This window comes from Mauremys mutica, chromosome 8 (assembly GCF_020497125.1).
Source record: "Mauremys mutica isolate MM-2020 ecotype Southern chromosome 8, ASM2049712v1, whole genome shotgun sequence".
NCBI lineage: Eukaryota > Metazoa > Chordata > Testudines > Geoemydidae > Mauremys > Mauremys mutica.
This window is the reverse complement of record NC_059079.1, coordinates 62,976,383-62,992,132: the sequence shown is the minus strand read 5'-3', so window position 1 is coordinate 62,992,132 and position 15,750 is coordinate 62,976,383. Positions and strand designations below refer to the sequence as shown.

Here is a 15,750-nt window from a genome sequence, read left to right as displayed (position 1 = left end):
GGATATAGACTGGCTATTGGGAAGTTTGGACTTGAAATTGGACAAAGGGGGAGTGGGGTTCTGGAGCAGCCTTCTGGGAGAAGTCACGGGGGCAAGGGACACGTCTGGTTTCAGGACTGGGCTTGATAAGTTTGTGGAGGGGATGGTATAATGGGATAGCCTAATTTTGGCAATTAATTAATCTTTGACTACTAGCTGTAGATATGCCTAATGGCTTGTGATGGGATGTTGGATGGGGTGGGATCTGGGCTGCTGCAGAGAATTCTTTCCTGGGTGTCTGGCTGGTGGGTCTTGCCCACATGCTCAGGGTTTAGCTTATCGCCATATTTGGGGTTGGGAAGGAATTTTCCTCCAGGGCAGATTGGCAGAAGCCCTGGGGGGCTTCACCTTCCTCTGCAGCATGGGGCACGGGTCATTTGCTGGAAGATTCTCTGCACCTTGAAGTCTTTAAACCATGATTTGAGGACTTCAATGGCTCAGACACAGGTTTGATACAGGAGTGGGTGGGTGAGATTCTGTGGCCTGCATTGTGCAGGAGGTCAGACTAGATGATCATAATGGTCCCTTCTGACCTTAAAGTCTATGATTCTAAGTGTTACAGATTTTGCAGGATGGTCCACTTTTTGGCTGAATCAGGCCACCTGTCCTACAGACACCAGTGGCTGAAAGCCTTTATAATCTGGACATTGGAGAGCAGCATGCAATGCAATACAGGTGTTCCACCTTTCACTCATTTCTCACACCCCTATGGGTCTGAAGGAGGAGAGGTGTAATGGTCAGGGAGTTACAGTACAGCACAATACAACTCAGCTGTCTGTCACTGACAATATGGCTAAATTGTTGTACGCAATGTGCCTCCTATGAGCAGTTCAAACACTCCTCAGTTAGCCAAATCTCAAGCAATTTTCACCAGGATATTTAAGGCATTTTCCCTCAGCCAAGGTGATTTCCCACCCAGTTTCAATTCCATCCATTCTGGCACTCAGGCTGTTCAAAAAAAGCTCCTAACAATTGTTTTTATAATGGGAGAATTATGGTCCCACGCACCCCGCCTCACTTCTCTGTATCCTAGGTCCTTATACATCCCCATCGCCATAGCATCCAAGCAGCTCACAAGCTGTAGCGTATTTCTTCTCACAGACTCTCCTGTGAGCAATAATCCCCATGTACCAATGGGAAACTGAGGCACGGAGACTAAGAGTACGTCTACACTGAAAAAAACAAAAACAAACCTGGCAGTGAGTCCCACACAGTGGCAAGGCTCAGGCCAGGCTTGCATGGTGTTCTGTTTCCACTTTCGGAAATATGGTCACCCTACCAGTGAGTCGTTAGCAGAGTAGAGAATTGAACCTGGACCATTGGGAGGCGGGCGGCGGTGCCACCAGGAACCAGGGCTCGTGAAAGCAGCAATGCCAGGTGGATCAGGCAAGCCCTGCATGCCCAGGGGAGGCGGGTAATCAGGCAAGCCCTGCGCAGGGGTGCTGTGAGTCATTAGCAGAACAGATCATTGAACCTGGGTCTTCTGAGGCACAAACTAAGGCCCTAACCATTGGACCAGCCTTCCTCTCTCCTTTACTCCTAAGAGGGGGTGAATATTTTTTGGTCAAGCTTAAAAACCAAACAATCCCCTTTACGCAGACCCCAAGCCTGTTATAGGAGCTGGCTGAAAATGGCAGAATGAGTTTGCAAAAAAAAATCTCAAAGTCTGAAATGGCTCAGTTTTGCCTTCATCGCAAAGTTTTCCAGGGTCGTTTTCCATGAATTTATCAAAATTTTGATCAAAATCCTTAGGTAAAAAGCCAGGTTTTCTTACTGAACATGGGCTTTTCAGTAAACGAAGCATTTCTTGAATGATTCTGATTCAAATGCTGACACTATTTTGATAACAAAACATGGATTAAAACAATGCATTATGGAAAATTTTGCAAAAACCAAACCAAACCAAACCTCAGATTGTTTTTGACATCAACCATTTTTTGCAAATAAATAATAAATAAATAAATTAGTTTTTTCTTCATATATATATATATATATATATATATATATATATATATATATATATATATTAAAAAAAAACCTGTGCAAAAATTTTGACCAGCTACCCATGTCGGATTTCAGCCTGAACAGTGGATGTCTCAGGAAGTTCTGAGCTACAGGGGTGTGTAACTGCTACACTCATACCACCTTGACAATAGATGTCACTAGTGCTCCAGCCCATATACACACAGCCATGCTGGCTTGGCGTACAGAATTGTGTGTAGGTAACATACCGATTCTCTTATCGGCTCCATTTTCTGTTGCATTATCTTCCCTGTGCTCTACGGGCAGATTATCCCTTGAATGGGTTTATTTCCTCGATCAGAGCTTCATTTAAACCCTGCCTTTGCTTTGGCAGGGAGAGGGGGAAGCCTCTGCTTAGCCTCCGCGAATGAGCCTGTTACCTGTTCATATTTCTCCAGCTCCGTGTGGTAAATCTGTCGGATCTGCGAGAGTTTAGCTCTGTAGTCAGAATGCTCCACGGAATTGTCTGAGCCAGCCCCTCCGGATGCTGCTGCTGCGGCCGCAGCCGCTGCTGAACCTCCTCCTTTCTCAGGCCCTGCCACGCCCTCTGCCAACAGCATGTTGTCCAGTCGCATCAGCTGCGGGTCTGTGGGCTCCTCTTCCTGGGCTCCCCGGATACTTAGAACTGTGAGAAGAGACAGAGGAGGGAGGGAACGATTAGCAATGCCCTGAGGATGAACACAAACAATAGCAACAGCTCAGCAGGCAGTGAAGGCCAGATCCTCCACTGAGGTAACTCAGCACAGCTCTAGCCACGTCAGTGGACCTGTGCCAATTGACACTAGCTGGGGATCTGGTTCCCCCAACTTCAAGGGAGCTATGCCCTACTTATGCCGACTTGGCCCTTGCTTGCAAACCCTTAGTGTGCCTCTAGTTCACCTGTTCAAACCCAGCCTGGCTGGCAGTGACTCAACGCAATCACCAGCTCATGACTCTATACTGGCCCTGGCCTGAAGCAAACTGGGGCCTGGAGCAGTTCCCAGTGGCTAGAGCCTACAGCACAACTGTCGCTGGTCGGCCCCCTAGTGACAGTCTCACTGGGAGAGTCCCACCCTGGATGGGCCGCGGACTCTGCTCTCACCCTCCGTGGCGCTCCCTCTGGAGTAGGGTGGGGCACGTTGGGAGACGCTGGCACAAGGTTGCCACCTTTCTAATGGCTGGTAGCTGGACCCCCGAGGCCCAGCCCCCTGCCTTGCCTCTTCCCCCAAGGCCCAACCTTCTCTCCACCTCTTCCACCAAGGCCCTGGCCCCAGCCTGCCTCTTCCCAAGCAGGGGCTGGCACGGGTTAACGAGCTGGTGCCTCCCTCCACCCCACGGTAACCAGGCTTTTGGTTCAGGTGCGATTAAGGGTTACCAGGTCTCCAAAAAACAGGCACCTGGCAACCCTAAATGGCACCAGGACACAGAAGCCAAAAAAGAGACTGTCCAGGTAAAAACCTGGATGGGTGGCAGCCCCAGCTTGCACTGCTACTTCCCATGCTGTCCTTCCTTCTGTGGGTAAACAGAGGGCACCTGTCCCCAAGGCTGTCAACCAGACCCCTTTCTCCAGCCCTCCCTAGAGTGGGCATGGCAAAGAGACCGCAGCACTCAGGATTGAACCAAGTTTTGTGGGACAGGAACCCTGCAGTTAGGCCCCACTGGTGGCAGAAGTGCCAGGGTGAATGCCCCAATTGAGCCCATCCTTTCCAAGGCTCATGAGCTGCCACCAGCTGGAGACAGAACGAGGAGAAAGCAGTCCCCACCGTGCCCCACCGGCTGTGGTCAGCAGAGAGATCTCCACTGGTGAGCCGCTGCTGGAGCTTAGAGCGTGGTGGCTAAGGGGCAAGGGGCTGCAGACACATTTCCTGCCGATGGTTCTTTGCCAGCACCTGCAGCCCCCATTTCAGGGGAGGGGAAACCCCTTGGTGCACTGAGAGTTAACGCTGCAGATGCGACGCTTTAATAAACAGATCGCGAGTCCTGTGTGCGTCTGGCTGGCCCCGTGGGCTCTTGCCAGTTCTGGTTGTTTCCGCAGCCTTTGCAGGTCACCCCCATGAGGTTGTGACAGGGAAGGTAGATGTGAGGCCAATGCAAGGGGACATTTAGTTATTCGGGGCATCGTGTTCTCCACATGACCAGCCTGGGCTGCAGACTGTTTACACATGCTCCTCAATTACAATGGGAAGAAGAAGAAGTGCTTTCGTTTTTGTCTTTTAAAGGGCATTATATTTTTGAAGGCAAACAACAAACTAGAAATCACGAGACTAATTAATAACATGGCTTTGTATTTCCAAACAGCTGCACAAATATTAGATCATTCACGGTGGAAATAATCATTCAACGAATATTAACTCTTGGTTACATGGGTTTCTTTTTCTTCCCTTAGGGAAAAATCTCAGAGGGCTAAAACCAACAGAAATTTAATAAAAACCTAGAATTCTATAGGTGGGGTCAAGGTGCTCTCCAGCAATGCAAGCACTCTATTATATTCCAATCCCTAGGGCTTTTCCCTGGGGTTGATTTCTACATATTGTTGTTCTGCGATCACATCTGACTCCAGAATCTGACCGAATGATTGCTCTGCTCTTTGTTCTCGCAAGAAGAAAAATTAACAAGATGCAAAATCTTGTTCTCAGATCTGCATAGCGGATAAACTAGAGGCACTAACAGCAACTCTTCAAACCCAAATAAATACAAGCCTGCTTTGCCTGATGCATTGGCTGTTGCACACACAGAGAATACAACAGGAGACAGAATCAGGGCAGGATTCCCAATTCTCTCATTTTTTATGACTGATACAAAGGACACAAGGATTTGATTTCCCCCAAATTTGCTGAAATGCATCACAAACAAAAGGCAGATCTGAGAATAAAGGCAGACGGCTGCAAGTCTGGAGACCTGGCTTCTGCTCTTAGCTCTCACACACATTCCCCATGTGATCTTGCATGAGTCATTTCTGGCCTCATCCTACTCCCGTCGAAGTCTACAATAAAGCCCACATCGACTTCAGTGGGTGCCGGACGAAGCCCTCAGCCTTGATCCTGCAACAAGCAGGACCCCTATGCAGAGCTCATTGCAGAATCAGGACCTTAAACTACTCGTGCCTCAGTTTCCCTGCCTTTAAAAAAAAGAGGGTTTTACAAGGCTTAACTGACATCCTCTGGTGGAAGACAAAAGGAAAATAAAAACTATTAATAATAATAGTTTTATTATTTGGAAACAGCTTTTTTGTCATTCTTGGGACTTAGTTGAACTGTACTAAGCCAAGAGAGCAGCAATAACCATATTCTCACAAATAACTTGCCAAAGACAATTTTCTAGTAGTCTCACAGCTTCAATCCATGCTTTAAACACACATAAAATCACTCTCTTTGAGTGTTTTCCTAAAATCACTCTCTCGCTTTTTGAAATTAAAAACAAAACATTACAGCAAAAAAACAAAAAAACAGCACTCCACTGCTCCGGGCTCACTCGCGAAAGTGGAGGCCCAGCCTGAGTTTGCAAAACCCTTGTGTGCGTATGCACTCTGCCAACAGGCAGCTGGGTAGCAAAATGGTAAATATGTACTAAGCAGCCTGCCTGAAAACTTCAGCTGAAGTGGAGGGAAAAAATGGGTCGGGGGGAGGAGGGGATGGGCAAACTGGCAACTTACGATGCTGAATTGCTGTTTTTTTGGGGGGGGGGGGGGGTGTTAAACTGACTGCATTTCAATTTTGTAAGCCTTGCTGGGAAGGGTAAGAAACAGCTGCATTTAGACAAAATCTGGACACAGTCAGGGATGCTAATAAGAGATAGGAAGAACCAGTGCACTGAATTTCTATAGAGATTCTGCGGGACAATATATACATATTATATGGCATAGCTGTGTGATGATCCATTGATTTTAATGGAGCTATGCTTGCTTATGTCTAAAATGAATCTGACCCATTATTCCTAGCCCTGTAATCTGCACTGCCAACCATCAGCAAATAGTTTTACTGTCAGTTTAAAAAAATAATCTAAAATTGGCTGCCAATAAAAACTCGTAACAAGCCAGTGAAAATAACAAGAAACATATTTTTCCTTAATCTAGAATAAGTTTCTGAATGATACAATTACTATTAATAGAAACCAATTTTAAGTAAAAGGCTCAGCTGAGAATGAACATGAATAATAGGAGACTTAAAACCCCCCAAATGGCTTTGAAATCATAATTTTCTGAACACAAATCCTTTTTAGTATTTTTCGTCCCCTTTGTGTTTGAAATTTTGTCAGTGAAAGAGTTGAAATGTGCAAGTAAATTTGTTAGTAAAATAAAATAATAAATTACAAACAATTGCTAATTAACAATTATAATTTGCACACTAGAGATGGGTTGAAGGTGCCAAATTTACATCTGGATCCCAGTTTCAAAGAGACAAGAATTCAGAAGAGTTGAGATCCAGAATTTTGGCCCGGGCCCCACCTCTCTTACATAGGTATTACTGTAAATAGATATGATGCTCTGCTAAAATCAATCGAAAGATTCTATAACTAACACGCACAAAGCAAACCAACTGACAGACAGGACAAAAACGAAAACAAAACATCTCCTGAGGTGGAGAGACGGTGGGGAAGGAAATCACAGCAGAAGATGTGGAGCATTGTCAATGAAACGTGTGTTGATTTGGGGTTGGTGATCCTTAATCCTAAACAAGAGAAAAGGCAAACAGCAGAACTTAAAAGGAGGAAAAGAAGCCAGGAGATGGGACGGAGATGAAGATGACATGAACGGCAGAGAATAATCTCCTGTTCTTCCCAACAAAACTCAAAAGACAAATTGAAACAAAAATAAAAGGTGAAAACAAATACAAAATAGGGTTTCAAACCAGACAGATTTGTGATTAGGATTTCAAAAGAGAGCTTTTTTATATTAATAATAAAAACTCACTGCCTAGTCAGGAGTGCATGTGTGATTAATTAGTCTGTGTGTGTGTAGAGTTTTTTAGAAAAAAAAAGCGCAATATAGGTGCTTAGTAATATTACTGTATAATGTGAAAACACACACACACACACAGTGTGTTCTATTATATCCACATCTGCATTTTTGTGCAAGTACACATTAGATTACTATTACATTATAATTACATAGGTTTAATGAGTGGAATCCAAAAAATCAGCTGGGTGAGAAGGCGCTGGGATTTGCAGCAATTGTGCCTGTTTGGCAAGCCAGGTAGAATAACACTATTAAATAAATAAATGGAAAGGCCAATGTGTCTAAGCAGACCTGATGCCACCTAGTTATTGCTTGAAGTCTGTGCTCTGGTGAGTAGGAGACAAAATGATTATTTAAAAGCTCCTTTATCTTCCCAGCACTGTATAAGACTCAAATGAACCTTCTGCCAGGACACCCGAGATGTTAACACTCATCCACCACAATCCAATTTCAAGCGGCAGAGCTGTTACCTAATCCAGCAACTATCACATATGATCAAAGCTCCGCTGAGCGGATTGGCCCTTTACCTCTCTCCTGTTCATCCCCTGCTCCACTAGAAATGGGTTTAAAGGGACAAGGGACCCATTCCTGACAGTCGGAAAGACATTCCAAGCGGGGGCATTGGAGTCTGTGGATTTCCATACCCAGGAGGTGGGAAAGAGAATTTGGAAATCGGTGAGGGAATTTAGCAGCATTCAATGCAAATCCCTTTATAGGGTTTCTATGGGCTCAGCTCCTCAGCTGGTGCAAATCAGTGCAGATAACAGTTATGTCAATTTACATCAGCTGAGGATTTGGCCCAGGACATCTGTGTTGGTGACAGACTCTTTAATGAACATTTGGACAGTTACGAATTCATTTGAACCAAGGGGCTATCAGCCCCAGTGCCCTTAACACCACTGATTTTGGTGGAGGTAGGAGCATATCAGACACCACCACCTCGCAGCTGGTACCGACCACACCCCCTCTTTGGCTGCCTCGTCGGGGGGCGCTGCAGAAACCAAGAATGGGGCAAAGGGGCTCAGTGTGGGGGGATGCCCCTATGAATAGCCAAGGAAGGCCTTCATTCTCCCAGGCTGTCACTTTTCCCAGGAGAAAGGGGAAAACAAAGTGAAAATAAAACCAATTTGGCAGAATGGTATTTTCTTTCGTTCTCCCCCGAGTTTCTTAGAAGAGAAACCATATGATGCCCAGTCGGTCCAAGGCAGGAAGAAAGGAGAAGGGATGTGGGAGGATGCTGCTGTGATTGCTCTGTCCTCAGAGGCACCCTTCCCACGGTCCAAGGTGGAGACGCAATAGCCCAGCACACTCAATTTGCTGCTCTTCATGATAGAAAAAGAAATATAGGCTAAGAACTAGGGGGAAAAAGAATATTTTGTCCGTGGCTGCTCCACTTACAGCCTGACAAACCTGCCAGCTCCGCTGACTGCCACTAGAGGATGCTCTTCCTTCACAAAGAACCAGCTTTCGCTCAAATAAACAAACAAAAACAAAACAAAAACCACACACCTCTTCCCAATCTGGGCTGCTGCAAAATGCCTCTGCCGCTAATTTCTGACCTCCCAGGCCAGTGCAACCATGGAGGGGACATTCCTCAGCATTTTCGGGGTGAGGTTACCGGGTGGGACGACGAGATCAGGACCAGGTCCCCACCCACCGGCATGCTCCTCCCTAGGTGGTGTTCAAGTAACATAGCCAGCGTTTTGTCAGGTCACGGGGGTGACAACATGCAACCCTGGGGCAAAGCTTGGCCCATGACCATCCGCATCATTAATACGCAGGTCCCACCTCCAGAGACGACAGGTCCGAGCATGCAACGATCCACCTGCAAGTCAGCTGCCGTTGCAGTTAGCTGTCCCAAAAACAATCGGTGAGGCTCAGAAAGCACCCACAAGGCCTGCGTCATGCCAGAACCACTCATGGAAAGCAAGACGACCCTCCCATTCCCATCACACTGAGCCTTCTAGCCGCTTTCCTGGGGCATGGAGCTGGAGGGTGGCTCTCCAGGGCAACGCATCTTTGCACAGGCCGCAGCTGCAGCCCATTCCCTCTGCCCTTCATTTCCCACCTTCCCCCTCTCTCCTGGCCTGGTATTTCGGAAGTTTTCCTCAGACCTGGAAGGTCTGTCCCAGCCCCAGTTCTGAGCCTCCTGCTCCACAAATGCAAGGATGCAGTATGGGCATCTCCCTGCCCCCTCGGCAAGTGCTGACGAGCTTCTGAGGGGATTTTGGGGGATAAGGCACCTATGGCTCAGGACTCGCCCAGCCTGGAAGGCAGTGTGGTTTAACGGCTAGAGCAGGGAGCTGGAAGCTCAACAGTAGTGCCCCTGCCGCTGATACACTGTGGGAAAGTCCCTTCACCTCTGCCTCTGTTTCCCCAGCTCTAAAAGGGGATAAATGATCACTGCCTGCTGCTCGTAACGCAGCCCGAGGGTCACAACCTGATGGAGGTGCTAGGGATGCAGACAGCACTATTAGTAATGTATCTACAGCTGGAGCTCTACGGAGACCGCGACACGATCCAATCACAGCTGCATCCTCCCACATCCCTTCTCCTTTCTTCTTGCCTTGGGCCCACTGGGCATCATATCCCCTGCTCATTTCCCACTTGGTCACACAGCAACTCCCCAGGCCTGCTTGCAGGTGGGACACTCATGAGCTCACCAGGTACCTCCTTCAACTCTGGAGATTTGCCTGTGTGTGCTGCACTGGGAAAGTCTAGTTCAGCGGTTCAGGCTTGGATTTTCTGCTTTGGATTGCACACGCATGCGACTCAGGAAATGGCTCCTCGCTCTATCCAGAGCCAGGGGTTATCATCATCATCTGCGAGAGGACATCACCTGGATCCTATACTTGTACCTTCATCCAACACGGCATCAGCAGGCAGTGACATCACATATGCGTAAGGTCATCATGGACTCGCACAACACAGACATGATGCCAAATCCCCATGGAGCAATGCTCCGCGGCAAAGCCTGACCTCAGCCCTAGGTTCTTTAACTGCCCTTCTCTGTGGGACCTGGGACAGAGGCATGAAAATTGCAGGGAGTTCCCGAACAGGCAGGCGGTCCTGGAAGTGTTAGGATTCCAGATGCTCTAAGATGCATCATGAGCAAGTTCTTTCCAACCTGGAGGCTGCATGACTCTCTGCCTCCCCCATTTCGAGAGCAATGGACAAAACACCAGCAAGGGCACTGATCAAACAGAGGAGGAGGAGTCTGCTTCTTAGGTGCACTTGGAAAGCACAAGTTGGAGCACTGATGAAACTTACAAGAGGGTCTTTGGGCTGCGTCTCATCCCCTCATTCACTCCCTACCATCCTCACAATCCCCAGATCACGGCAGTACAACCCTTGGCTGAGCGCCGAATTCCTTTGGGAGCCTCATCAGGAAAGGAGTTGTGGAGTGATCCCATCCAGCTGTTGAGTGCTGGCTCTTAAACACTCCTAGGGAGCCCCCTCCACCTCCCAGATTTACATCTCTTTCCTCCTCAGATGTTGCTTTTCAGTTCTTAAAGTCATAGGTGTGCGGGGGGGAAGATAGCATAATGGATCCTGTTAAACCTAGGCAGCGAGCTGGGGTGGTGGTTGACATGCTGGAGACCTTGCATTCAGGAGTGTGCTCTGCAGAGAAGGGATGCAGAATGATGGAGACATGGTCCATTATGCAGAAGAAAGGATCAAGTTGCCAAGTTCTTGCCATCTTTCCGACAGGACAGAACGCCAATTTCTGTAACCAAACTGAATGCCTAAAGGCAGCAGGGTGCTGTTTGAAAGAGAAGGGGTGTTGTTTGCTCAGAGGTCCTGGTCAGATTCCAATCTCAGTAGAATAATTAACCTTGTAGTTTAGATAAAATACTCTTCTTTGCTTTCTATCCTCAGCTGTTGAACAGTGCTGGTAAAAGAGCTGCCACATTGCACCCCAGAGGCAGCTGCATTTCAGTGAAGTAATTCCTATATGTAGTTGGCAAAGAGTTTTTGGATCCTTTAGGATGTAAATTGGAAGGATGAAGAGCTTGAAATTGGGCTAAGGGAAAAGTAAAGTTGCACATCAGGAGGAACGTTGTTTATTAGCCTGTGTAATAGTCTCCAAAGGGATGTGATGGAACCATTGGAGAAGAGACTGTAGGGAACCACTGTGGGTTGGCAGGGTGGGAAGATGAACTAGAAGGACCTGGTAGCTCCTTTTTGGCTCTAATTTTGGAGAGCATTTGGGTAAAAATGAGGCCCAGTGGTCAGAATCTTGACAAACCCACCATGAAACACAGCAAGGTCGTATTTCCAATAACACGGATGCAGAATTCAAATGTCAGCCTGAGCTGGGTGGGCTGCCCTATGTTTTTGTCGAATTGTCTTTCCAGGGGGACCTTTTAAAGGAGGAGGAGATTTCCAGCAAATGATTGCAAGTTATCGAAAATAATGTGCCACTTAGCATCGAAGGCGAGCATCCTGGCAGGCGGCGATGGAAGCAGCACTGAGCAGATGGGAGTGATTAGGCTGTGATTTTCAGAAGAGCTTTCTTCCCTGCCTCCACTGTGCTTAAGATATGCTGGAAAAACCCAGGGGCTTGAGAGAAGCTGAGGGTTCTTCTGCTGCAGCCATGGGGTCATGATCTACCCCCTAGAATGGCTTTCCCCATGGAATTGGGGATGTCTCCAGTGGAGAGCCAAGAGTCCAGGAGCAGAAGAGTATCTCTAGGGAGACCCATGATGCTGCCTATTATCGTTCACCAGCCACCTTTCCTGACATATATGCCCACCCATGCACAGTGAGGCAGCATTGCACCTATGCGTGAATGCCAATGCAGAAAATCCCCTGGAAGTGTTACATAGCCAGATGTTAAAAGGTCACCATCAGGCTAAAAATAATCTCTTGCATGATTTTATCAAGGCCCTTGCAATATTTGGTAGCGTTCTTAAAGCCCCAGCTGCTGGAGTCACGTGATTGCAGGAGAATCGCTCGTTTCACTTTAAAAGAATGCAAGTTTTCAGCCCTCATGGTTGCAGTGAAAACTTGCAAACATGACCCAGAAACCAGGAGGCCAAGAAAAAGAACCCCAGATTTATTTGTTTGTTTTTAATCACATTATTTTTAAGCCAGACTCATCATTTCCTACAGCCTGAATCATGTGGCTGGGGTTGGCCATACTGAATCTTAAACAGCTGGATTCCCTCCTGCTTTGCGTTAATTGTAACACTTTATACCACTGAAAATGGGAGGGTTTGAAACACTTCATGACTGACTGCTCTTCGTTTATTACCCTTCAGCTTGGCCAGAGCAATTAGGACGATGGCATTTCACCTCCTGGAAAAGAGGTACCACGTTGGCTTTGGATTTGTCCTACGTCACAACCTGGCGTCACTGAATTAAAATAACCAAGCCTCCCGCCCTGCCCCACCCCAGCCCCAAACACATTTCCAGTTACAAAAGTTATTTAAGCTCCTCTTTTTTCAGACAAAGCCTAAGTTACTCACCCGTGGCCCAATATAAAGGTGAGCTGGGAAATTAAAGGGAACTCTTGGGCTTTCTTGTTTATGGGCCCTAGGAGACAGAAACTCAGCAAAAGTCAGCGACTTCTGCATAAGAAAAGATGGGGGCAGTTTCCCTAGATTTATTCTAGGGAATGATTTATGGGGAAGGCCACAGGGCCAGATTCAGTCCCGCTCTGAGTGGGCTCAGCTGTGTGGAAGACAATGGAGCCGGGTTGCGCACGGTAACAAGTTCAGTGCTTAAACAACGTGCAATGGTTTCCTTGCCTCCCCTCCCACTGTGGAAGAGCAGAGCTGAAAATTCTCTGGCCCACCTTGGATTTGAGAGAGGGTTTTCGTGTCCCAGGGCAGATCTCTTTGCCTTTCCTTGGGCAGGTCAGTTAGAAACCCCGCCTTCCAGGCTCCCCAAGGGCCACTGCTTATCAAACCCAGGACAGTGGTGTGTGTCATTTGCCAGGAGGGCAAAGTATGTGAAGGCTGAGGCTGGCAATAACGGACTGGGATTTGGGGGACAGGAAGGAGGCCATGGGGCAACACAGGGTCTGGATCTGTGTCACGATTTAGGGGGTGAAAGAGAGGATAGATGCTCCACTCAGCAGATGGGACCAATGTCGTCACCCAGACGCCCCAGCGCTTGACAGAGATCAGCCCCTGGATGAAGAGCAGCTGTCCCCGGCTGATCCCAAGCAGACAGAAGTGATGATAGGGAGGGGGAAAACCATCTGAGCAGCTAGCCAAGACCCGGGACTTTTGCTTCCACCAAAGGCATCTGCCCTCCCTAGGCCAAGGTGCTACAACGCCTTGAAATCTCAGGATACGCCGGCAGCAGCAGTGACGTAATTTGCATTCTCCCTCCTCCAGCACAGTAGGTAGCTACCACACTTCTCTCAGATGAGAATCTGGCCAGCAAAATTCATGCAGGGCTAGTGAAGCCGACAGTATCTGGGGCAGGTGGAAATGCTGTAACCCAGGCACTCTGGCTTGCCCAGAATGCAGCATCGCCTGGGGAAGAAAAGCCACCAAGAAAACACCACACCCCTCCACTTTGCTCCAGTGCCAGGCTGGTGCCCCAGCTTCAACTTTAAGGCCCTCAACACATTGGGTCCGGACTAATGAGACGCCCCTCAGCAGTTCCTTGATGGAGAGGCAAAGGCAGAGGCGAGCGCACAGGATGAAGTCAAGGAACCCCCTTGAAAGTCCCTGCACGTGGAATGAATGACCTGCTATAGGAGACCAAACTGATGCCTGGTGCCCACACTGAGCACTTGCATAGCATGGCGCAAGAGAGACCGGCAGAGTGAACGTGTATTCCTGAAAACCAGTTTGATGGATCAAGACCCAGTGTCCCATCCATTTTATGAAATCCCACGTGCTGAACCCATGAACACTCCCAGGGACGCTGCAGCTGGATTGTGCCTCTAAGCCCGGGTACACAGATGCACGCTAGATCTGCATGAGTGAGCGCACCAAAAAGTGTGCCGTGGACGTTGCAGCAGGGCTGGCGGCATGGGCTGGCTGCCTAAGGAGAAGCCCACCCCTGCCCCAGGGTCTGTACTCAGGTGGCTAGTGCAAGCCACTGCCCACGCTCTAACAGCCACACGGCTATTTTCAGCACACCAGCTCAAGGCCAGCTAGCGGCATGTGTCTGTCTACCCAGACTGGGGGATAACGCCCCTTGGTGCAGAGCAGACCTGTGACCAGTGACCCACCCCTGCATGAAGCCTCACGCCAGCACTCCCACACAGTCAGACTCATAGAGAGTGGGGCAGGAGAAGGGGGATGAGCATCGGCCTCAGCTGCCAATATCCTCCGACTCACCCCACAGTGACCCTCACTGCTACCACAGGTGTCCTGGCTTTTCACCTTAAATATCAGGTCACCTCAGTGACCCACATTCAGTGACAACAAAAATATCAGCCCCCCTGACAGGAGCTTTGTGTAAACCCGAGAATGACCATCTGATAGACACTTGTATCCCAGCTAGGTGAAATGCTTCCCCGCCACCAGTTCAAGGGCCCACGAGACAGACACAGCAAGGTAACCTCAGCTTTCTTGGCAAGTGTGCATAGACGTCCAATTTACATTAACGGTCAGAACAACAGAGGTGAAACCGTTTGCACACCGTTGATCCACTCAAATCTTTTAAAACTTGGGTCTATTTGCATTTACAGTATTTTACTAGCCTAATCAGTTTACACTCCTAATCTTAGGCTGGGGTTTTCAGGAAAAGTCTAAAGAAGTTGAAAGTCAAAGGGATTTGGGTGACTAACTCTCACACTCCTTTGAAAATCTATTTTTTTTCTACAGACACACACACAATACATTCCAGAGAGTGTCATACATGAGCAAAATGCTTCTTTTTAAAATCTACTTCAAACAGGAAATGTATATTTCCCCCACCTCCTTTCCAAAACTTAAAAATGGATAAACAGATTTTGCTCAAACTTTCCAGAAAGCGCCATCTCTGTGCTGAGAAGAAGGGCGGAAAATTCCAGCCAGCAAAAAGAGAACTTTTTTTCAGAAAGGGAGGACCATTGTGAAACTAAGGGGCAGTTTCCACCACAGATTCCCACAGACCTAAGTAAAAAGAAGTATTTTCTAACCATCAGTGCTGCCAACTCTGCCTGGACTCAGAGTTCAGCCCTGTTCATTCTCGCTAGTGCACTGTCATTTGTAACCATGACCCAAACGAGATCTATTACAGGTGAAGATAGAGTGTGTTTGACTTGCCCTATACATCAAAGCCGGGACAGGTTTTCTGCTGCTGATGCACTCGGAGAAGGAAACATCACTTAGCTTTCACACTCCAGGGTCACTCCGCAGGGTTACTGGGGGAGACCCAGCTTTTTAGTTGTACAGGTTCAGATCCTGTGAGCTGCTCACCTCAATGAGAGCTAAGAGAGCTCAGCAAGTTACAAGACTGAGCCCAAACTAGTCACATTTGATTGTCAGTGAGCCACAGAAGCAAAGCGACTCTCTGAGTGCCAATCTGAGAGTGTCTTTTCAGGACGGAACTACTCTATTCTTTGCTTTCACTTTTGTTAAAGCAACAGGACCAGATTGTCAGCTGGTGCAAAGTGGCATAGCTCCACTGAAACCAGAGCCTAGCCCAGCGTTTCTCAAACAGGGGTCCGTGGACCTCTGGGGGGGGGGGTCCATGAAGGTAATCCAGAGGGACCGTGGGCCCCGCTGATCAACTCTTCCCCCTCCCTCCCTCAACTCCTCCTTTTCCCTCCCAGCACCTCCTGCACGCCAGGAACAGCTGTTCAG

General features: G+C 48.1%; 1 protein-coding gene across 12 annotated transcripts in view; it reads right to left on the bottom strand.

Annotated features, from left to right (window-relative positions):
* The window catches only part of PBX1 (PBX homeobox 1), a 239,105-nt gene that overhangs the window by 42,886 nt on the left and 180,469 nt on the right, over positions 1 to 15,750 (bottom strand). For 11 of the 12 annotated variants that reach the window (XM_045026001.1, XM_045026011.1, XM_045026004.1 and 8 more), the window contains one exon: positions 2,442 to 2,686. In XM_045026001.1, the coding sequence (XP_044881936.1) occupies positions 2,442 to 2,686 (245 nt within the window). Of the gene's footprint in view, positions 1 to 2,441; positions 2,687 to 3,142; positions 3,255 to 15,750 lie in introns of those variants that run through there. The other variant, XM_045026012.1, reaches the window with a different exon arrangement.